This window comes from Scylla paramamosain, chromosome 21, assembly GCF_035594125.1.
Source record: "Scylla paramamosain isolate STU-SP2022 chromosome 21, ASM3559412v1, whole genome shotgun sequence".
In the NCBI taxonomy this organism is placed as follows: domain Eukaryota; kingdom Metazoa; phylum Arthropoda; class Malacostraca; order Decapoda; family Portunidae; genus Scylla; species Scylla paramamosain.
Window position 1 is genome coordinate 14,653,267 of NC_087171.1, and position 25,000 is coordinate 14,678,266.

At 42.8% G+C, this 25,000-nt stretch overlaps 1 protein-coding gene across 1 annotated transcript in view; it reads left to right on the top strand.

Annotated features, from left to right (window-relative positions):
• The window catches only part of LOC135111287 (uncharacterized), a 262,066-nt gene that overhangs the window by 119,125 nt on the left and 117,941 nt on the right, over positions 1–25,000 (top strand). The window contains exons 7-8 of the mRNA XM_064024524.1: positions 4,189–4,323; positions 16,606–16,674. Coding sequence (XP_063880594.1) covers positions 4,189–4,323; positions 16,606–16,674 — 204 coding nt within the window. The remainder of the gene's footprint in view (positions 1–4,188; positions 4,324–16,605; positions 16,675–25,000) is intronic.

The window sequence follows — 25,000 nt, forward strand, 5'->3', positions numbered from 1 at the left end:
ATTTTCAAACATTTTCCATATTGACAATATATTAAAAAAATGTAATTGGGTTTACTTAAAGAGATCAAATATAGGTCAGCTAATTATGGCGAAAGTAATCCGTGCAGGTACAGACTTTTCCGGAAAGGTTCAACAGACTTACCAAATACCTTGCAGCAGCTCCTACACAAACATAGGTTACGTTAGCGTTACAACAGGAGCAGCAGCAGTTGTGCTCATAGTACATCAACAGCAGCTGCAACATGTACAGCAGTAAGAGCAGCAACAACGCAGGCAGCAGCAGAGCAAACAGCAGCAGCAGCGTTGGAATAGCATCATATAGAAACGAGAGACTACTGGTTAGCTCTTTCCTCATCACAATTTGCATGGGTGCGTGTCCCGCCGCGGCCAGGTGCACCTGACGAGGCGGGGTGACGGTGCGGAGTGAAGAGCGGCACACACCTGCGTTAGGAGAGGGAGGGCCTAAGTCTCCCTTGCGTCAGAACACATCTCGGATCCCATTTTCCATCCTGGCGTTTAATCAAGAAGCAGAGCGTAATTACGGGAGGAAAATTGGGTGTCCCTCATGGCCACAGCTTAATTACCCTAATTCTACGACGGTAAACAGAGGTGAGTTCATTTACCAGCGGCAGGAGGCGAAGGTTCTGTTGTGGCTGGGCGAGAAAAGACTTCAAGAACACTTTGACCTTGATAAAGAAAGATTAGTGTCATCTTTCACTCAAATTTTTGAGAGAAACGAATAACTTTTTAATATTTGCATCTTAAAATACGTAAAATTCTCAGAATAACTAATCTTTGTCAGCACAATATTTGCAGTTATATAAAGAACATTAGATATATGAATATAAATTTCTCTACATTGAATCGAATTGTTAGTATAATTTAAACTCTCACATGAGTCTGGCATAAAGCTACATTCAAAGATGGATATTTAATTATATCGGTGACTGTTCTCACGTAATAGATATATTTTCTTTGACAAGGAATGTCCGGCAATTCTCTTTATTTAACCCTACATCCACACACGGTATGGAAGGAGTTGAACGTGGCAAAGAGAAAGAAGTAGAGAAAGAAGAGAACAATAAAAAAAACAAGAACAAGAAAAGAAGAAAGAGGAAAAGTAAAGGTAAAAGGCAAAAGAGAATAAAGAAAGAAAAAAAACCTTGAGAACAACAAGAATGAAAGAGATTGAAGAAGCGAAGAATAACAACGACAACCCTCCTTCACCTCACCCTCATACACAACAAGAAGGTGAAAGACAGTCCAGGCGGGAATAACTCTTCCACTAGGCCAGACGCGATGGCTTCAGAATCAATCAACATTCCAAGCGTCACCATCTTCCACTCGCACGAACACCCTCTGATCAGCGGCCGTAATGACAGACACCCTTGCAAAATGACGTTTCCTTCAGCCTGTAAACACGTCATTATATTTTCACGTATCAATCCTCTCTGGCAGGCGACGGCGACAGACTCATTAGCAGGATTCGGGCAGTCACCTCAGCGTGAAGCCAGGATATCATGAAGGCGCATCAGTGAAGCTTTGAGATCCGAAGCCAGATTAGTGAAGCTTTGAAGCGTGAAGACAGTGTTACACGAGGATATTGCAAGCCAGAATTACATGAAGGCAGAGCTCTCAAGCCAGAAGAGCGTGAAACCAGGATAGCTTGACTTAACTGGAAACCACGAAGTTAGGAATTTAAGCAGAGATAACGTGAAGCTAGGACAGCGTGAAGCTAAAATAGAATGAAAACAGGATAACGTGAAGCCAGCATAGAGTGAAGCCAGGACAGTGTGAAGCCAGGACAGTATTAAGTCAAAATAACGTGAAGTTAGGACAGTCTGAAGCCAGGATAAGAAAGTTTGAATAGCGCGACTCCGGAATAGTGTGAATCCACGATATAGGGAAGTCAAGATAATGACGCCAGGGTAACATGACCAACATGACCTCAATATAGCGTGAAAACAGGAACAGGATAGAGTGAAGTCTTGACAGTGAGCTAAGACTGCCGGACACACACACACACACACACACCGGTCCTTTAGGCACCTCTTATTCTGCTTCCCTCTCACACAGCAACGATAACTTCACCTCAATGCCTCACCCTCAGACTCCAGCGTCACCATTTGCGCCTCATGCATCCCTCACTGCACCTCATCCACCCAGGCCGCTAACACCAACCTCGCTAAGACACACCCCTCACGCCCTCACCGCCGCGAAAACCACCAATACCCGTGACCAGCAGGGCGGTAGTAAGTTGCATGGTAAATAATAAGGTGGTGATCGATGTCCTGGAAGAGAGGAAGTTCTTTCGGGTCCTCGAGGATGGCTGTTGAGGCTCCGGGGAGACGATCGCAAGGGGACCGGAGTTTGCATTTGTACTCAGGCTCACGTAAAAGTTCCGGGATATTGGCGCCGAGGATGAGTCAGAGAGGGACGAGGGGGCCACTGGTGGGGAAAACGTGCGCAAGGGGAGGCAAAGGGAAAGCTGTGAAAAAAGAAGGACTTTATGGAGGAATTTGCCATGATAGGCCTAAACCCGTTCCTTTGTAATTGTGAACATTCGTATAAACCGTGGCGTAGAGCATAAAATAGCTCTGTGTTCGTACAGTCTTCTTTCAGAGATGATGAGCAGAAACACAATATATGCATCACTCACGCATCATTAACAGTAATTGCATCAGCTCATGTTGTCTTTTCACGATCCGCCAACACAAGTGATACAAATGAAGTCATTTGGGTAACAAAGACCTCCCTGGCAGAAGCCACACCCTCACCTTTGTAGTGGCTGGCCAGTGACTGTGGTTCGCTGCCTTGACTTCCTGCGCTGAGTAGCGAGGGAGTTTGAGAAAGTAAAATTGTAATTCATGATGCAGTCCAATATTCCACGTTTCAAAAGAATTCTCGTAAAATTCATAAGTAAATATTTTCTATTTTTTTTGCGCAGCTAGTTACTTCCGCGTGACAAGGAAGGAAAAATGGAGCAAAGGAATCCAATTTAATGTGGGAAAATGTTATAAGTGACCCCTCAAAAGAACTTGGTGAATTGCGTTATGAACACACACACACACACACACACACACACACACACACACACACACACACACACACACACACACAAATGTATATTTTCACACTTTACACACCCGCAGCCTTTTGACTAATATTCACTCCCCACTCGGTTCACCTTTAACTCCATGAACTTCCCTTCCTGAATATCCAAACAACATTCACACACAAATAGCAAAACCAGAACATCCCGACCCAGCATCATAACATTTAAAACACTGATCAACATATCAACACTTCCTTCATTTCCTTACTAATTACACATTATTCCTTCACTACACCATTTAAAACACAACAAATCTTCACTGCCATACATCCTATATGCTACTACTTTTCTGTCTGTCACATTCACCTGCAGTTATCCTCAGTAAAGCTTCCAGACTTCATAATTACGTTCTCCATCTTCTAAACATTAAATGCTACTTCTCCATCAATATTTATTTATCATTTTCTTTCATCATTATGTGGGACGTTGTTCTTAACCCTTGTTTTCTAATGGTACTGTTTTTCTTTGGCTTTTTTCTGTCTTTCTGTCTGTCTGTTTGTCTGTCTGTGTGTCTGTCTGTTTGTCCCTCTGCTTCAGTTCCGTCACCCACCAAGATAGTTAAACTTAAGGGTCACCTCATATTTGAACTCTCTTCCTTCCCGTCTGGACTCCAGGTGGCGTCCAGTACCCAGTGTGTGGAATGAATTTAACCCATTGCATTATCGGAAACGATGGATAGATAAGTTGGAAATGCCCTTCATCATTTATTCCACGTGTCACTGTTATATTCTTGTCGGTGGAGCGAGTACTTTAGTGTGCGCATGTACTGTATTTTCAATGAACGTAAAAGGAAACCCATATTTTAATTTTTCATGGTGGTTCTCGTAGATTCTTAAAATATACAGATGAGTGAATTAATGAATAAATGCTTCTTCTCTGGATAGTGGTGTGTGTCATGTATACGTTCTCTCTCTCTCTCTCTCTCTCTCTCTCTCTCTCTCTCTCTCTCTCTCTCTCTCTCTCTCTCTCTCTCTCTCTCTCTCTCTCTCTCTCTCTCTCTCTCTCTCTCTCTCTCTCTCACTCTGGCGCCTCTACACTACGGCCTTCAGTATCATCAGCTCTCCTTCAATCAGATCAAGTGGCTTTCGGAAATGCTACACACGGGAGCCAATCAGGGATATTACAATTTTACGGACTTCGGCATAGAGATGAGTGCGGGAGGCGAGATGAAGGACGCACGATTGGGAGAGGAGGGGGAGAAGGAAAAGGTGAGTGAAGAGATAAAAGTAGCTATAGAGAAGTAAAGGGCAGGCTGTTATGATATGTAGAGAGGCATATAAATAAGTGAATCAAACAAGGTACGAATAATATCAAGAACCTTGAAAAGTTGTGTGTGCATGATTCATGAAAGAAATATGTAATAAATCAAAGGTTTTATGATTATGTTGTGTTGAGTGCAGGTAAGTACACATCAAAGCGTACACTAATGCAAGATTACACACACACACACACACACACACACACACACACACACACACACACACACACACACACACACACACCAAGAACTAGCAGCATGCTACTGTTCACGGGGCGCTGTGCCTTTACACCACTGGACAGCAAGATGTCGCGCACGCACGCACGCACGCACGCACGCACGCACGCACGCACGCACGCGCGGACACACACACACACACACACACACACACACACACACACACACACACACACACACTACTTTTTTTCCACTTTTTAATTAGAATGTTTCCAATGTTGAATGCGGCACCGGTGTTCTACCATGCCGTCAGCGCCCCTCTCTACCTCCCTGCCTCCCTGACTCGCCGGCGGGAATCTCTACGCGTCGGACACACAACGTTTTAAAAAAAAAGTAAGGAATGTTTTCATTATAATTTAATTTACCTAAACTTATCGAGAAAAAAAAAAATCGTATTTTTTCAAGAACCGGGCAGTCGATCATTTCAACAGTAACTCCATCGAGACGTACATAATTCTCATTAGTTCTCAATTGACCATTGACTTGGATGAATGCTGACGTGATATGAAAAGTGTTTGATAATGATCTTTGTATATACATCACCTAATTATTGAATGAGGTATTTCAACTGTATTTTGTATGAGAATTTTTCAGTCAAAGGACACACGAACGGTCGGCCAAACTTTCATAATTAACACATTTTTCATGAAGCTGCCGTGCTTCCTCCCATGTCAAAGCTCAAAGTGATGCCTGGCACCCTTATCTTTAACAATTTTCACTACATTTCCTGAGTCCAGAGAGAACCAGTCTCCCTGTCTGGCCTGAGTCAACACTGGCCTCCCCTGCACGCCAGGATAAGTGAACGCGCTTTCACAATCACTCTGGTGAACAATTTAGTTTTCAGCAGTGACTACTGTGGAGATATACACGTGTAGTGGAAATTAAACCGTTTATGTAGCAAAAGAGAGAGAGAGAGAGAGAGAGAGAGAGAGAGAGAGAGAGAGAGAGAGAGAGAGAGAGAGAGAGAGAGAGAGAGAGAGAGACTAATTTTTCACTCTTTCTTATGTTTTCTCTTAGACTACTTCAGAAGAGTACAAAATTAAAATCCCTGACAGAACCTTTACACCCACCACCGAAGGCCGTGAGTCTCCGTGCAGCATGTCAAGTGGCTGCTGCTGCTGCTGCTCGTATACCGGGAGTCCCTGCTGTGCACTAATAGTAATGAGGACGTTAATGGCGCCTCGTGTGTTTCAGTAATGATGAACTTGCGGCAGCCTCATCGGGACTCTCAGCCACTCAATGAGGATTATTTCAAAAAGCCACCGAGATGATTAGTCTGGATCACGTTGCTGCTTTTCTCATTGATGTTGCAGAATCCCTATTAATCTCACCAATAGCAAGGAAACACTTGAAAAAAATAAAAATCAGAAACTTCCACAGTAGCGTGCTGAAAGTAGTCGAGGTAAGGCGTCTATACGTTCCAGGACACGGACCGCAGACTGCTTCAGCTAGTGACGAGTGAGTGTGGTGGCCAGCGAGTGAGCGACGACCAGCTTGTACTTATATTTGATCGTGCAATGATGCGTGTTTCTCTTCAGGTTTGCTTTTAAATATGGACCTCTGTACGTGAGCGCAGTTTTAGCTCTTCTGATCTGCCAAAAATCCATCAAGTGTAAGTTTTTATTAGATGCCAGACGACTCGTTACTGAAGAAAACACTAATGGACATTGTGGGACGTCAAGAGTCATTTTACCTTGACTGTACCATCCATGACAGAACGAACTTCCGCTTCCATTTATTGTAGGCAGAGGCAGTTTAGTAGACTTTTTTTTTTTCCTCGGTCATTCTCCTTCACACATAAAAGTAAAAATAAAGTTTCAGTTAGTGTTATTTCTTGAGTGTTGTACGTAACTGCGACTGTTGGTGTTGTGCATACTGTTATTGTGTATCAGTCTGTGTTATTGTGGAGGAAGTGTCGAGTGTTGAAACTGCGAGTGCTATTTCTGTTATAAATTCCTCGTATTTTATAAAGAGTTATTAATTTCTTCATAGAAATATAATAGATACTGTTATTGTACATATCATTCTGATTGAATACATTGAAAATGTTTACCCATCTCTCCAAGTAAACATAATTGTTAAGTTCACTTCACAAGAGTTTATTGTTATTTCTCAATTATTATTGTTATTACTTACTTTTAAAAGATGCACTCATTCCTCCAAAGGAATACAGTCAGCCAGTTTCTTAACATACTCCTTCCCGTGACTTAAATATGCATACCATTGCGTTTACTGTAATTGGCTCCCTCACTCTCATTTCCTTCAAAAATCTTCCTGCCTCCAAAAGAATCCCAGTATATAAATTAGCTTCATAATGAACTTCCCTCCGTGACGTGAATCAGCAGTCACACAAGTTAGTCCAGTGAGGTGAGGCGAGACGAGGCGCGAAAGATTCAAGAGGTATCACAGACATGCAAATGGGAGCGGTCAGGAGATAACCGAGACTCGCGGCCACGAAAACCTTTGAGCTCCTCCCAAATTGGCGGCCTGCGTTCTTGCCAGAGTTGTAATTAAGCTCGTCCTGGTGCTGCGGCAAACTCCTGCTTAATTTGGAGTTTGTAATAAGACATCCCCGCCAGCGGCAGCGGAGCGAGGTATCCTGCGGTGAGGGTATGGCGAATTATCCTCCGCCTGGGCAAACGTTTTAGGGGAACAGCTGAAACCGTGCTGTGTGAATGCGCGCCCCAAATCCGGGCAAACAGCACGGTATGAGAATTGCCAGCTTTATTTAATTTCCCTTAATACGCGCTTAATTTGACACACGTCTCATGTGATTATGAGCTCATGCCTGAAAATGTCCTATTACTGAAAATTAACAGGTGTGTGTGTGTGTGTGTGTGTGTGTGTGTGTGTGTGTTCCCTTCATCTTATGTCTGCTTTAATTATTGCAGTAGAATTGTTGTGTATAGTTCTATTAAACATCTTTTTTGACAGTTCGTATTTTAAAGAACATAGATACGTAATTATTTTATGATCTTTGAGGCTCTGTTCATAAATAACTCGAAATTAGGTACGTTGTATGTATGTATATATGTATGTATGTATGTATGTATGTGTGAGAATGTCAGTGCCTGTGTGTGTGTGTGTGTGTGTATGTGTTTGTGTGTGTGCGCCTCCGTTCCTGCTGGCTGCAAAATTGAGGCCGCCAGTGATCCCAGTGGTCAGTAATAATGCGGAAGTAGTGCTGGAAATGATGGCTGGCTGGTGGTGGTGTAGCTGGTGGTAATGGTAGTGATGGTGGTGGTAGCGGACACTCCAGGCTGGCTCACTCTCCCTATTTGGTACACCCGTCCGAGCAGGGAACACACTGACTGGCCTATTGGATTCCTATATTATGGATGTGTATTACGAGTGAGACTGTTAGGGGAATGATGGAAGGGGAGGGGAGCGTGTGGGAGAGAGGAAAGGTGATGGCTGGATGTAGTGGTGGCGATAATGGAAAACAAGGGAAGGGGAAGGGAGAAAGGAAGGAAGGAAGGATGGAGAGAGGAGACGAGAGAAAGACGATGGTGGTAGAGGGAGAGACGAAGAGGGTCCAGGATACAGCAAGAGAAAGAGAAATGTATGTATGTGTGCGTGTGTGAAAGAAAGGAAGGAAGGCAGGGATGGGATGATAATGCCGCTTCTCAGCATTGCATAACTGTGCCTCTAGGATTGTGGGAACTTATTAAAACACAAGAGAGGAAATAAACCACTTAACGTGCATCTGTTTCAGTGTAAATGCATATCAAGAGCTGCATAATGTGTGCGAGAGAGAGAGAGAGAGAGAGAGAGAGAGAGAGAGAGAGAGAGAGGAGAGAGAGAGAGAGAGAGAGAATGACGTGCTTAAAAGTGCAAAAATTGAGGAATATAGATTAGATATTGATAACGTCTCTCTCTCTCTCTCTCTCTCTCTCTCTCTCTCTCTCTCTCTCTCTCTCTCTCTCTCTCTCTCTCTCTCTCTCTCTCTCTCTCTCTCTGTCTTTCTCATTAATCACCGTCTTTTCTTGTCTTTCCACCATTAGCAGGAATTGCAATAGTATTCCTGAATTGTGGAATTTTTTTTATCTCAGTATATAGTTTGATTTCATCTGGGAGATGCTTATTTGAGACGCGCAACTTAACAATTAAAGGAGATCGTTGTGTAGAGGTCGAAAACAAATCAAAACCAACCTACCATCCCCATCTCTTTGACCTCTTCACACACACACACATACACACACACACACACACACACACACACACACACACACACACACACACACACACACACACACACACACACACACACACACACACACACACACACACACACACACACGCGCGGAGGCGGAAACACGTGTAATCCTTTAAATGAGTTACCGAGAACAATTAGTAACCAACAGTCTTCTAGTCTAGGGATATAAAAGCATGGTAACAATGGACAGTTCAGAACATAATGTCAGTACATCCGAATGAGGAGATTCTGTACACAAACCCACCCATCTAGACACACACACTCACACACACACATGATGGAGTGCAGGGAAATTATGATGTTCCCCCAAATGAGTCGCATAAACATGGTGCTCTGAGTAGACACGTTCATTGATGGTGTTCAGAATTACATAAATGGATCGCTTGTTAATCTGATGTCCATTATAACAGCACACGAGCCGAGCCAATAAACACGTGCTGCTGAAAGGTACGCATTCATTAAGTAATTGTTAATTCATACTCGTAATCAGTGTTCTTAATATTACTCACAAATTTGTAAATTATGATTACTTACTTTGTCCTGCATGATAATTATAATGCGTAAGTTGATGAATATGAACATTGAAGGTACACGTATATATGAGTATTAATTGGGTCTCGTATATCAGGTGTATAGTGGATGTAGATATATTTTATACAGGAACTGCCACGTGTAGGCCTGTTAGTTTCTCACAGCTTTGCTCCTGTTCTGAAGTGCGTGTTCCTTGTGTGAGCTAAAGTAATGTCACACCACACTGAGTCTAAAGCTGTATAGTAAAATAAGCTACACTGCTTGCAAACGCATCGCCTCTCTCTCTCTTAGACTTAGTATAGGAAACTCATAGGTAAGAAGAATAGTCATCGGGAAAATGTATTGAAGAGGCAGGAACGTAAAAAATGGATCATACACAAAAGATCTGATTGGTAGTAAGAGTGTGGGTCATATAAAGCAATTTTTTTTATTTATCTATTCTTTTACTGCCGTGTTGTATCGATTATGAATTGACTTCAATTTATCTTTTTTTTTTTTAATTCGTCTTCTAAGTAATATTAGGAAGTGGCGTTTTAACCAGATTCTTGATTATCTCTTGATATCTGACCAACCAGTATTCCATTTAAAACTACGGAATGGTGTTACGTAGGTCAGGCAGCACGTAGTAGCAGTTAAGTGACTTCTAGGTGAAATCTGTAGCGCGCAGAGTTTATTAGTTTTTAATGTCTAATAAGTCTCCTTAAGGTAAAATTCGTTGATGATGATGAGGTAATGTGTAAGTTTTTTCCTCCTCCTTTCGTGCTACGTTTGAAAATGGAAGAAAAAAGGTATTAACTCGGTAATTTATTTAACACCGTCACTTAAGCTTTATCTCCCTGATTAAGTAAAGTCTCCTTGATATAACCTCCCGGAAAATACCAAAAAATTCAAGACCTTAAGATGAGAGAGACTGGAGAAAAAGAAGTGCAAGAAAAATTGTGTAAGAAAAACAGTAATGGAGGCTGAGAAGAAAAGGTCACGCGGCGGAGAATTAAAGGTCGCTAAGAAAGTGTGCGCTGGATCGGCAAGACTTTGAAGAAGATCGGAGACGAAAGTAAGCAAGAAAAGCTGCGTGGACCACGACATGAACTCAAACTTTATTAATGAAAAATAAATACGAGTCCATTAGTTTTGAGAGCCGCTTCCTCCGTGCTCACAAAACCATTCTGGGATGCCAAATTATGAGAGAGAGAGAGAGAGAGAGAGAGAGAGAGAGAGAGAGAGAGAGAGAGAGAGAGAGAGAGAGAGAGAGAGAGAGACAGAGAGACTAACTAATTAAGCCATTCACATCCATCATTGCATTGTCTGTGACGACGATAAAGACCGAAGTGATAATTATGTTTTTATTTCTAGGTTCTGTTTTCCCTCACAATAATATTTTCATGTGATAGAATCAATATGTATTAATTATAAAGTAAGTATTCTATTATTATTTTGAGTGATTTGTTCTATATGGGGGAAAATAAGTTGTGGATTTTGTAAGGTGTGACGTGGAGCTGTGGTGCTGCAGAAGGCGGTGGAGGTAGCGGCAGAGACGGTTGCCAGGTGTCTGTTTTCGTGTGTTTATACTTTTGTGGCAGTCGTACCTGCTGTCCACCGAGTGCCTGCTTGTTGGGATATAGCTGGTTGCTTGTCCACGTGTGAGTATTCTATTACTATTTGAAAGTTTACTTGTCTTGAATTTACACGCCATCAACGTACATGGGTGTTGTGTTTTGTTTATCTTTTGTGGCAGTGTACGTTATGTTAGCTTCGGTATTAATAGTGGGTTGTTGGCCACATACAGTTGATCTTCTTAATTTAATGTTATATTATTGGCATTCTGCATTGTTCGTCTGGACTTCGGCTTCAATGTCACGGATAAATGAGAGATTACTGTATTCGTTGCGTGTTTATTCATTATGGTACGTGCTACTATAAAAGCTTGTAGTTTTTTTTTTTTTAATACTGTAACACTGCTTGTTGAAATGCTCTAAATAAATGGATAAATGGTTATGCAGCTTCTTCCTGATTTTCACTGCACACGCAACAGTCATTTCACATTTACCCCACCCCGCCACACTACCACCACCACCACCACCACCACCCCTCATCGCCACTGCCACCCTCCACGAGTACTTCATTTGCCGTCTAATCCTTCGTGCGCCTCCCAAGTTCTTCCTCCCGCTGTCCAGGCAAATAAATCACATAACAAGTCGTCCCTCGGGAAATAAGTCACCTTGAACCCTCCACCTGCCACTGGGAAATAATTAATCACCTGTGTGCTCCCTCTGCTCCGCCTCGGCCTCCTTCCCTTCCCCCAATTCGAAGACTGTACCAGAGTTTCTTAAGTAAATACCAAATGAACAATATCCTCCCCTCGCTCTCAACTTTTAGGAAAGGTGAAGGAGGGGAGCTGGTGTATGTAGTGGTAGTAGGCCTCAGTGTGTGTGTGTGTGTGTGTGTGTGTGGTTGGTGCTTTAATTTATAATGAAATTGATGGATGTCTGGTTCTCTGCAAATCTTTTTTTTTTTTTTTTTACTTAATATTTTTCCTCAATGTTTTTCTGTCTTTTTTTTTTTTGGTGGTAGTGTTGAAGGTATTGTTGTTTTCGTTGTTGCTCTTGGTGTTATTCTCTCTCTCTCTCTCTCTCTCTCTCTCTCTCTCTCTCTCTCTCTCTCTCTCTCTCTCTCTCTCTCTCTCTCTCTCTCTCTCTCTCTCCGTCTCCCTCCGTCTCCCTCCTCCGTCTCCCTCCCTCCCTCCCTCCCTCCCTCCCCCTGCCCTCCTCCACACGTGTGTTTGTGTGGTTCATTTCCTTCGTAATGCACGCTTATTAATGGAGACTTTTGAGTTGCCAAACTGACCTCACCTGACACATTACCATTCGATACTAATGGCATTGAAATAGACACCTGAACACACACACACACACACACACACACACACACACACACACACACACACAGGAGGAAAGAGACACAGGAGAGAGAGAGGTAAAAGTAGAAGGAGATGGAGGAGGAGAAGGAGGAAAGGATGAAGAGCCAAGCAGGAAGGGGCTGAAGAAAAGCCCAGGGAGGGACGGTTAGGCCTATAAATCGCGAACGTAATTTCATAATCAATCTTTTATTAAGTGAAGGGAGGGACCGAATCGAGGAGAGAAGGGAGAGGAGAAGGAGGGAGGGTGTGTGAGAGGGAGACATACAAACAGAGGAGGAAGAAACAGTAACAAATTCCATTACAAATCTTTTTTCTTTTCTCTCCCTTTAGTGAGTCAACATTTGCCCCCAAAAATGGTCACATATGTATCCAGGAGAAGGTTAATATTTCCCCCTTTATGTGTGTTTGTGAAAGGTGATGCTAGTTAGAGAGAGAAAAGAAAGAGGAACTGCTGGTGTTACTGGTGCTGCTGCTGCTGATGTTTGTGTTACTGTACTACTACTACTACTACTACTACTACTACTACTACTACTACTACTACTACTACTAACACAAACACCACCACTACGAAGACCAACTTTAATCCACACTCATACCTCACCACCACCACCATCACCACCATTGCCAACACCCAACCAACATCCATCCAACACCGCACCAACTATACACTAAGCACTCCAAAACTCCTCTACCTTCCACACACACACACACACTCACACACACACACACACACACACACCAATTCCCGTGTCCTTCTGCGCCGCTTCCCTGGGACAACGTGGGTCCCGGGGCGGCACCAGACAGCGAGCCAGCCAGCGAGCCAGCCAGCCAGTCAGCCCACACCCGCCGGCTAATCAAGCTTCGACTAACTTTTCCACGCGCGCTCCCAACTTTGTGACCGTCTGACGCAAGGGGGAAAAACACCACGCCTGTATATTTTAATGCCTGTTACTTCACGCGTGTGTGTGTGTGTGTGTGTGTGTGTGTGTGTGTGTGTGTGTGTGTGTGTGTTAAAATGCTTCAGGCAAAATACAGTCTCTCTCTCTCTCTCTCTCTCTCTCTCTCTCTCTCTCTCTCTCTCTCTCTCTCTCTCTCTCTCTCTCTCTCTCTCTCTCTCTCTCTCTCTCTCTCTCCGTTTGCTTCTTAGTGAAAGAGAGAGAGAGAGAGAGAGAGAGAGAGAGAGAGAGAGTGTGTGTGTGTGTGTGTGTGTGTGTGAATCTTTTGTATTACCTATTCATTCCCAATTTACCTGTTTGTATTCCTGTGCCAAGTTAGTGACAGATCTTCCCTTTCCCTATCTTCTCCCCTCTCCCTCTCCCTACTGCCTCCTCTCGTCCACTCCACTCCCTCGCCCCATCCTCCCTTTTCCCCTTCACCCCTTGGGACGCTGGGGGGGTGATATACCGACCGGTTTTCCCCTCCGTGACGTGTGTAGGAGAAGGGAGGAAGGGAGGAGGAGAGGGGAAGGAAAGGAGGGAAAAAGGAATGGGGGAGGTGAAATGGATTGTCAGAAATGTGCAAGTTATGTGGAAAAAAAATTGGTTTGAATTCGGTGTAGGTTTGGTTTTCGTGTGTGTGTGTGTGTGTGTGTGTGTGTGTGTGTGTGTGTGTGTGTGACTGCATTCTGTCATCTGGTATTAGAGATTACTATCAGATTTACATTGTCGAAGATTAGTTTTTCACATTATTCTTTTCATGAACTCTTCTCTAGAATTATTACTTATATTCTCAGGCTGTTCGGTTGTTATTCAGTACCTGTATTGCTCACTCGACTGTTATATCATGTATTTTTTTTTTTTTTATAGGATCCCTACGAGCTGCAGTTAATGAAGTATCCAACTTAAAAATCATCGACCTTTGTGTTACGATATTCTTCTGGAAATATATTAACCGCTAAAACACATCAGCCACGAGCCACTCCATAAAGAATTTCAACTGTGAAGACAATCTAGTCCTGAATCCACTTCGCGTTTCCCTCCACGAAGAATTTTGTCGAAGGAGGAAGAGGAGACAACAGAAAAAGGGACGGATAGTTTCAAGAGTTTACCAATAATGGCGATGAATCGGTGAAAACATGCTCTAACTTTTGACTTGGAAACTGGATAAACAGCAGAAGCGTGTATGTGTCTGAGTCAATAAGCGAGAAGCTCAGAAGGGGAAGATCAGTGAAAATGGATGAATCGGTGAAAACATGTTCGAACGTCCGACTCTTTGAAATCGAATACACAGTAGAAGCGTGCAGTATGTGGTTGAGTTACGAAGCTCAGAAGGGGAGCATCACTGAGAATTAAAGGAGCATACAGTAATCAGGAGTGAGGGGAAGTGCATCCGATTTGAGACATTCAATTATAGCGAGGGGAGTTAATGAGACGAGCAACTTTTGACGTAACTATATTTAATAACACTGTGTACTGTAAATTAAACGCCTTGCAGTGGAGAGGTGTGCTTCATGAGGGGACGCAAAGCAAGACCAGGGCGAGCTGCCGCAGAATTCATGCTTTTATGGAAGTTGGTGAATGTATTGGGGGAATGAGAACTTTGAAGAGTTTACCTTTGAAGGGACAGCAGCAGCATCAGCAGCAGCAGCAGCAGTAGTAGTAGTAGTAGTAGTAGTAGTAGTAGTAGAAGAGAGATGAGAGAGAAGAACGATTCAGAATACTGGCCTGATAATGACTGTATTACACTATCACTTAATTTTATTTAGCAAAAGTAAAGTTGCAGGCACGAAGATGTTTGGACTGTTCTACTGCTTGAACTTTCCTTCGTTAACCTTCCTATCACTGCAATATTTATTTTGTATGGAGAGACAGGAGATAAAGTGAAGCAGCAGGTTGATTTGATCTTTTTACGGTATAAAAATGTTTACGAAAGCTTAGTATGAAAATTGTGTCCCTTAAGTCATAGGTAATGAAAACGAACATTTTGTCTAGTAGTGAAAGGGTTAAACTTAAAAATTTACGGCACTGATAGGACAAGGGAACCGAAGGATGGCAACGTGAACCAGTGAAGCAATAGGACAAGGGAATCGAAGGGCTGCAACGTGAACCAGTGAAGCAATGAACAGGTCACACGGTTCATTCAGTCGTGTCGTGAACCTCTGTCTCTTGAATCTGGTCAGATGAGAGTCGGAAGTTGCCAGCATGCGTTGCCAGCATCGTCACCTCCACAACACTGGCATTCTCCACAAAATTCACTGAGGTTTGTCTCGTCTCCAGACAAACGAGTGCAATTCCGTAATACAAGAAAACCAGTTCATTAAAAGTAACGAAATTTGCTGTGTTCATACCAGAGTAGACCACAGAAATGAAGAGAAAACAGTCGCTGTAAGTATTTTATTATGTGATAATTTTTTTGTATCAGCCAATCTGCAATGCACCCTCAGTGTTTCAGTTTGTTACTTCCGTTGTGAATTTAGTTATTATATGTTACAAAATCCTTATCAATCAAGATAAAAGGAGGATGATTGCTGATAGAGTACGCCCACATTATTCCTCTTGTACACGGTAATTTTATTTAGATTTTCTCAAAAAAAAAAGACCACTAAGACTGGACAATGATAATAAGTACAGAAGAATTTGTAAAAATAACAGGTTTGAAGTTATAAATTACATTTCCAAGTAAAGCAGTGATGAAATACCCGGTCCCAGTATAGAAAAGAAACACAATACTGATCTTAAACTCAGCGAAATGTTAAGCACCGTGACTGTGTAAGCATGATGAGTAAAATCTCAACCAATGTCAATCACGTGATGAGAAAACTAACAAAGGTTAAGAGAATATTTGATTTAAACGTCGGGATAAGATGTTAAAACGGTAAGATAACTTTTGTTACATGGTGGTGTGGTATCATGTAAAATTTGTATGTAAGGAAAATTTCACCACACAGTAAATCCTGAGTGAAACTGGACGATATTTTGATGCACCTATTTATGAATCTATTTTGGAGCGACGTTTGTAACTTCCACTTTGTAGCTCTCACTCTGCGCCTTCGTAAAGCTTTTGAAATTTATACCAGAAAAAAATGTGAAATCCTAAAAATTATGATGTCAGACAGAACGAGGAAGGAGTGAATAGGTAGAGCCTGAGAGGAGAGCTGAGCTTTTAAACAGCTGAGTGACGACAATAATACAATCTTGGTAAAAACAAGAGTGTGAAGATAAAAACGGCTTTTAACCTGAAAGAGAGAAAACAGTCAGTAATGAATTAAGGGAAATATTTATCTGCAGGTTATCAGTGTGAAAGGGAAGGTGGAGAGGATGTTTGAAATGCATTCTGTTGCATGAAGTGAGGGTATTTGATTCCCTCACTGATACATTTCGCTATCTCTACAGGTTCCAAGACACCAGGCTCGCTGCTGTGCTGGAGCAGAGTGAACAGCACGCAATGTTTCTGCAGGCAAAGTAAGTGATGTGCACTGCTACTGTTGTTTATTGAATGTTGTTTACCCATGTCTTCAGATGTTTTCCAAAAAGGCATTTATAGATTTAAAAAATATATTTTGGAAACTATCTGCTTGCAATCCTATTGGCGATATGTCTCTAGGACTTGATGGTCTCACATCGCCACGCCACTAGTGACGATGATTGCTGAGCTCCGTTTGAGACTGAGTGTGTATGATGAGGCGGGCTGCGGACGCCAAGTACGCAGAGGTGAAAGCTGTCACCAAACGGTAATGTGTGTGTGTGTGTGTGTGTTGGGGTCGGGTGGGGCGGGTGCCGGCGGTATCTGTGTGTGTGTGGGTGGTGGTGCTGGGGGTGGCAGTATGTGTGTGGGTGTGGATATGACATTTTTAAGATTGTCAGGCAAGACACATTTCAAGTGGTGCCAGTTATCACTTGTTTTAGCAGCAACTAATGCTGAGTGTGACCTTTTTTATCACAGTGTAGTTGTATTTATTGACAATATAAATTTAACGCATCTAAAGAGTGAAATATATATTTATAGCTGCAGCACGAACCCTTGCATCAAAATACGTACTGATGGCCTCGTTGTGGTTTGCTAATGCCACAGCTTTACCGAGCAACTCAAGATATGCGCAGTTATTTCAGAGTCTACTGATATAAGAGTTGAAAGAAAGCACATGTATAGGCTAATTCGCGAGAGAGATCCGAGCTTCGGAAAGGGTCTGAATGTGCAAGGAATCATTTTCAACGAGGCAGATTTAGTCGAGGAAGCTAACTGCATGAGACACTGAAGGTTGCAGTATGGAATTCACTGTGTGGCAGTTGTGTATCAATGATAACCCTTCTCCATCAACGGGCTGATCTATCACTAACTGTCTCACAAACTGTTCACTACCAGAGTCTTGGTTATTTAGTGGTGTTCTGCTTGTCAACGTCACTAGTTACACTATCTTTTTGAGGAGTGAAAATTTCAGTTCAGTTCTGGCCGCTGAAGCTGTGTCAAGACCACGTAGCTGAACGAGTAAGAGCCAGTGATTACTGAGATCACAAAGATAATCCAAAGTGAATTATATAATTAAGTTACAGAGTTAAGTGACTGATCGAGAGGAAAAATATAAGATTAATATATTGTCATATTTAATATATAAAACACGAAATCTCTTTTGGTTTTCAGCTCCGTTTTGAATCCGTATTTTGCAGCGTCGTATGTACAAAAAGGAAAAAAAATGAAGCCATACAAAAAATAAATGCAAAAAAAAAAAAAGAGAGAAAATACATACACGGGAAAACCCAGTAAGTGAGGGCGGCTGGCGGACGGAGCATTGTTTGGCGGTAAAAATAAAGGTTTTGGTCTGCTGGCCGAGGATGATGGAAAGGCCATTCGGAGGGATGAAGTTTTACTGGCCATCTAGAAGTCCCTGGATCCCTACGAATCACTTTTTAACGAGCGTGTGAATGCCCGTCAACAAGCTCTCATCACTCGTTACCTCGTCAGGAGTCCTCGTCGCGCTGACTTTGCTGGTGCTGTCGTCCGTGCCGCCGCCGCCGCCGCCGCTGCCGCCACCGCCATCACGATCGACATTCATTATGAAAGTATGCAGCTTTAAGGTCTGAATGATGCAGTATTCTGATGGTAGAGATCCCAAGCGAGGTCTTTATTATATTTCAATAGTAAAAGAATGGTGTGTGTGTGTGTGTGTGTGTGTGTGTGTGTGTGTGATTTAAATTCATGATAATGTGAGCATAAAAGTTCCATTACATGTGAATGTCCTTACACACGTCCTGTGAGGCACTTAGCTTAACTTTGTTCCTACAAGCATGGATCACTACTACTACACTTGCCATCATGCATAAAGAAAGTATTAACTACAATTAGATCATCATGTTCCAAGTAGTTAGTGGTCGTGGTGCTGGTAGGGGGTCACGTCACTCCGTGTGTGTGTGTGTGTGTGTGTGTGTGTGTGTGTGTATAGAAAGGTTACCAGCCTCTCTAGAGTTTGACTTCTTTAATTGTGGATCGATGTGCCGCGGCCTCACAATGAGCCTCGCGTGGCCGCTGTTAGCATTTCAGTAGCGACGGCGTTTTTACAGAGATTCCGTGTTTGCATTTGACTTGAACCATCTCCAGCAAAATATGAACCAGATTTCTGCTTTTTAATATCGTGTGACTGCCTTTAACGCAATTAATCGATTCATAATGATTTTTATATCGTAAAATTCATTGTCGATTATAAAGTTTGGCAAAACAAATATTAAGGGAACTCGTTTCCAAACTCGTTCTGGTTCTGACAACTACGGAGCAAAGAGGCCCTGAACGTCACTAGCGCATTAACAAGAAAACTCAGACACTTTTCAACCAGAACTGACAAATCTCAGTGTTCGTGCGGCATCCCGCTCTTAGATACCTATAAAGTTATTTTCCCAGGAATCCACGGTTCTGGGAAGCTCTCAGAGTGTCTCATTACGCACCCAATCATTCCCTTACTTGAGTTCTACTTGAAAGCATTCCCTTTCAAAATTCTGGCGTTCGTCGAAGACAGGAAGCGTTGGTTTCCAGTAGTTGTCGATTTCCTGACTGGGTTTCTGAATCGTGAGGTTGAAGCGACGCTTATTTTATTAGACGTGAAAGAATCATTGTTAGCAACACACAATCAGCTATCTTCCCGGTACTGCCTATCACAACAAAACTACTGTAACGTGTGAAAAAAAAGTACTGTATCCCGATATTTCCGTGCTGTAATGACTAGGAAATTATTATCACTATTTTTTTACACTTGTATATGGCTTTGTATTTAGATTCTCTCTCTCTCTCTCTCTCTCTCTCTCTCTCTCTCTCTCTCTCTCTCTCTCTCTCTCTCTCTCTCTCTCTTATAGTAGTACCTTCCCTGGCGAGGTAACAAAACCAGCGTGGACAGTAGCAGGCCAAACCACCTCAGCATCACTTGTCGCTCTCGGTCACAGCAGACTTACAGAGCCAGCCCGCCCCCGCTGCTCTCGTCGCCCCATCGCTCCGGCACAGGGAGGCGATGACGTTATGGATGGAAGGCGGCTCTTTGTGGAACTCCTAGTGCACATCAAAGGTACAAATCACAATATTGATCCAACTCTTCTAACGAAACCAGTTAAAAAAAACATAATGTGAAGAGGACAGGAAGGCATAAGGGAGGTTGAGATGAAGTGGAGAGCCGTAGGAGGTTTTGAGGCAGAGTGGAAGCTGGGAAGGGAATTTTAGTCCACGCTTAGTGATGAGAAAACTGAGAGAGAGAGAGAGAGAGAGAGAGAGAGAGAGAGAGAGAGAGAGAGAGAGAGAGAGTTTGGAAGATGTGAAAAATTTTATCTGTGTTGTCAGTGATAGGAACTCTATAGACTGTAACTTCTGTGTGAAAATGATATTGTGAAGATAAACATGAGGGCTTAGAACTTTTACCGATGGTCCTTAAAATGTATGTCTTTGCAATAATGTAAAATCACTCTGGCAGAAGATTGTGTGATTATGAGCTGTGTGTGTGTGTGTGTGTGTGTGTGTGTGTGTGTGTGTGTGTGTGTGTGTATTAAATCTCAGCTATGCCTTAATTTACTACTTCATATCCTTCCCTTTCAGTCCATTCTTCCCTCCCTCCCTCCCTTCCATTTCTCATGTCTCCCTTCCCTTACACCCTCTGTCCTATTCTCCCCCTCCAGCACCCCCCACTTTTCAAATCCTTACTTAGCCTCCCTCCCTCCCAGTAATTATTGCCCTCCCTCACAGTCTCTTCACATGTTCTCTGCCAGATCCAGCCAATTCCTTCCCAGAGCTCCCAATTCCATGCTAGACCCTCCCTCTTTTTCCTCCCCTCCTTTCAGCCAGGTCTCTCGTTTTACCCAGTCCACTTGAGTCTTTTCCAATCCTTCCTTGACGCTCTCTCTCTCTTCTCCCTCACCATTCGGCCCTCCTACTCCTCTTTCTTTTCTGTAGAATCCTTTCGTTTCCCTTCCTATATCTGCTTTCTTTCATTTTATTTCGTGTTTACATTTGTCAAGATTTTCCTTTCTTCCCTCTCTTCTCTTCCCTTCCTCACCATTCAGCTCTCCTACTCTTATTTATCTTCCTTTTCTCTAGTGTTCTTTCGTCTCCCTTCCTGTTTGTTTGTTTTTTCTTTCATTTTCTCTCAAGTCTATTTCTGTAAATTTTCTTTAATTCCCTATCTTCTCTTCCTTCCCCCACCTTTCGCCTCTCATACTCTCCTATATCTCTTTCTTTCTCTAGTCTTTTCTTTTTCCTTCCTATATATGCTACTTTTCCTTTTCTTTCTCTTATATATATATATATATATATATATATATATATATATATATATATATATATATATATATATATATATATATATATATATATATATATATATATATATATATATATATATATATATATATATATATATATATATATATATATATATATATATATATATATATATATATATATATATATATATATATATATATATATATATATATATATATATATATATATATATATATATATATATATATATATATATATATTTATTTATTTCCGTACTTTCTTGTTTTCTAGCCTGTTTCTTTCCTGTTCCTTCCTTCCCTCTCCCTTCTGCCCTTCCCTTATCCAGTCTCCTTGTCACCTAATTCCTTTCATCTCTTTTCCATGTTCGTTTTCTTTGCCTATCCATTCGTGCTATCAATTGCTTCTTTTCCTTCCTCTTCTTTCACTTTCTCCAGCTATTAAGCAGCTTCTTTCTGTCACCAACTTCCTTTTCTTACCCTTTCTATTACTTTCCTTCTGTTTCTCTTTGATTCCTTCTCCCTTATCACCTGCCTTATTATTCCTTCTCTCCTTCCTTTCTCCTCGTTCCGCTTCCACCCTCTCTCTCCCCCTTCCCCTAAGGCTGAGGCGTCATCAGGGACACTCGAAGACGCGCGGTAAATCCAGCGACGCCCAAATCAATTTTCAAAGTTGGCCAAGAAAATTACGGAACTCATAAAAACGCGAAGCTCGCCAAGGGGCAAAGGCTGGCTGGCTCTCCGCTCGTGTGTGTTGCTTTTTTGTTCTCACCTCATTAGTGTGTGTGTGTCTGTGTGTTCGTTTCTGTTTATATCTGCTTCCATACATTTTTTTTTGTGTGTGTATCTACTAGCGTCTCTCTCTCTCTCTCTCTCTCTCTCTCTCTCTCTCTCTCTCTCTCTCTCTCTCTCTCTCTCTCTCTCTCTCGTAAATATACCTCACAATTTTCATTCTGACACGTGCTAAATTCTATGGAAAGATATGCACGAGCGTATACAATAAAAATCACATTCAGTGCGATACAATACGATGGACGTAAAAATGTGTGTGTGTGTGTGTGTGTGTGTGTGTGTGTGTGTGTGTGTGTGTGTGTGTGTGTGTGTGTGTGTGTGTGTCCGTTCCTACCTGTACCTTTACATAACACGTGAATATATACAGTACATTAACGTGATACTGAGTCACCTTACTCTCTTCAGTACGATAAACACACTGCAAAAGAAGATCATAAAAAAAACAAAAACAATACTATCCAATACAATAAGCAGCGAGCGGTGTGTGGTATTCCTGGCATTGGTCGTGGGCACCGGGTGTGGCGTGGTGGGAGAGATGCAAGTCCGTTAATGTGTTTGAGATCTGAGGTGCGCTTGAGTGCTTGTGTGCTTGTATACCTGACACACACGCCCAACACGTCAGGCATTTATTGCAACGCCAGGAGGACTTGCATGTCGGCGGTGCAGCAGTGGGAGTGTACAGGTAGCCAGGGGAGGCAAGAAGAGCGAGTGGGAGGATGGACTTGAGGTGTAGCGCTGAATAACCGAGCGAACGTGGCCCATGTGGGTGCAGAGAGGCAACCACCTGCTCGTCCACTACAACACTGGTGCCGCGTTGCCTCCCCCACTGCGTTTCCGCCGACCACACTCCTCATGCGCCAGGGTCACGGGGATCAAAAGGCTTGCTTCAGATTGCACTCGCGCCATGGTTGAAAGCTACAGGTGGAGAAACAAATGTCCGCCATGGTGGAAATAGTTGCAGGCAGAAAAATAGAAACACATATATTTCAGTTGCATTAAGATCTTTGTTACTTGACGCAGGCGGGATGTTACCTAAAGGGGGTGCTCGGATAGTGGACTTGTATACTGATCTTCTGCTACGTATAAATAAAGTAAAAGGACCTTATTCTGAAACACTTCTGCGCCGCATCGCTACTACTACATTCAGAAGGCTCTGGTTGAAAGTACACTAGTCTTTAAGCATGTTTTTATGGTTCTAGTGACGGATTTACAATACTTCTACATTATCAACATGAAAAACAGTCTTAAGAACCCGGCAAATCGTCCCTGTGGCCTTTGCAAATAGCCGTGGTGAGAGAGAGAGAGAGAGAGAGAGAGAGAGAGAGAGAGAGAGAGAAGAACGTTTTTTTTACGGGCTTATCATATTTGGTTTTCACTTAATCACTTCCACTGGTCATAAGGACATTAAGGGACATTATCATCTTTGGTATACTTAACGTCCTTATCTATTTGTCTCACACGTAGCCGCATTTAGTTATTCCATTGGCGAAAAGTTTAAATAAGATTGGTATTTTTCAGTCTCTCATGGAAACTGCTTTTAAAGGTCACAGAAATTATTACAGTCAGGTTTGCATGGATGTTTCGTCTTTTTTCAATTGTTGTTGCTGCGTCCTTGTCAAACTATCATTCAAATCTCGGAAACACACACACGCTCTCTCTCTCTCTCTCTCTCTCTCTCTCTCTCTCTCTCTCTCTCTCTCTCTCTCTCTCTCTCTCTCTCTCTCTCTCTCTCTCTCTCTGATACGCGCACACACACGCCTGTCTGACACAACAACTCTCCCTCCCGTCATCCTGTCACTTAGCGGGGATGGCAGCGAGGGAGCCGCCTGTGACCCTCTCTCCCCCACCACCACCATCACCTACCTCCCCGTGAGCCAGGTGTGCTGCTGAGAGGGGGAGGAGGAGGAGGAGGAGGAGGAGGAGGAGGAGGAGGAGGAGGAGGAGGCGGCGCCGGCTTAGTGCAAGAGTCACTCGGAGGTCTTATTGATCTGAGTTAAGGTAACGATCTGTCTTTGCCAATAAGTTGTGCAAAGCCTTCAAAACCGATGACATATTCTCTCTCTCTCTCTCTCTCTCTCTCTCTCTCTCTCTCTCTCTCTCTCTCTCTCTCTCTCTCTCTCTCTCTCTCTCTCTCTCTCTCTCTCTCTCTCTCTCTCTCCCCTCGAGGGTCTGAGGAAAGAGGAAGTGAGAAGAAGAGTCTGCCAGGCGTGGAGAGGCTGCGAGACAGAGTGAGTGATTAAGAGATCAAGTGGGGAGGGACCTTTTGAGCTAAGTTTTGGGCTATCGGGCAGGGGACGTGAGGCTCAGGAAATGCTTAGAGGAAACTTCATGGTGGAGACAACCCATGCGTCTGAGAGAGAGAGAGAGAGAGAGAGAGAGAGAGAGAGAGAGAGAGAGAGAGAGAGAGAGAGAGAGAGAGAGAGAGAGAGAGAGAGAGAGAGAGACTTATGACTACCGAGAAAGAAACAAGGAAGAGAGACAGGCATTTATAGATATACGTTAATTGTTCCCAGGGAGGCAGACAGACAGACAGACAAACAAACACAGAGAAAGATGAAGGATACAGCAATAGAAAAGACAAAATAAAAAAATAAATAAATAAATATATGCGACTATATACACACGAAAGAGCGGTGAAGACGTAGGAAGCAACAATGATAAACAGGAAAAAGATGGCAGAAAAATAGTCTGGAGGAAAAACAAGAAGAGATCTGAAGAAAATGACGACAAGAAGCTCCCACCTTATCAGTAACGAACCAATCGATAACAGCTGGTAGTGGCAATGAAGAAGATTGGAACAGAGAGGCGATGACACATGGGAGGAAAAGACGAAGGAACATAGAAGACAGAGAGGAAACGCTAAGGAAGGATAAGGATGATGAATATAACAAAGATGAGAGAATGTTGAAGACAGAGAAAACGGGAAGGGAGGATAAAGGATGACGAAGATAACAAAGACGAGGAAAAATAGAGAGAACACGGGGAAGGGAGAATAGGTTAAACTAGTTCGAAGGATCACGTTCGCGAGGTAATCAGGATCGAACGAACTCAAACCCAAATTAAACTCGGCTGAAAGGCAAATCCTCCTCCCGTATCCGTGGAAGCATGTGGAGCCTGCCAAGTGGCGCTGCGTCCGGCCAAACAGAGGGTAGTGAGAGGAGAGTAGACAGAGTACAGCAGAGTGTGGTTTATTTGGTGATGGAAACTGCAGGTGGTGGTGGTGGTGGTG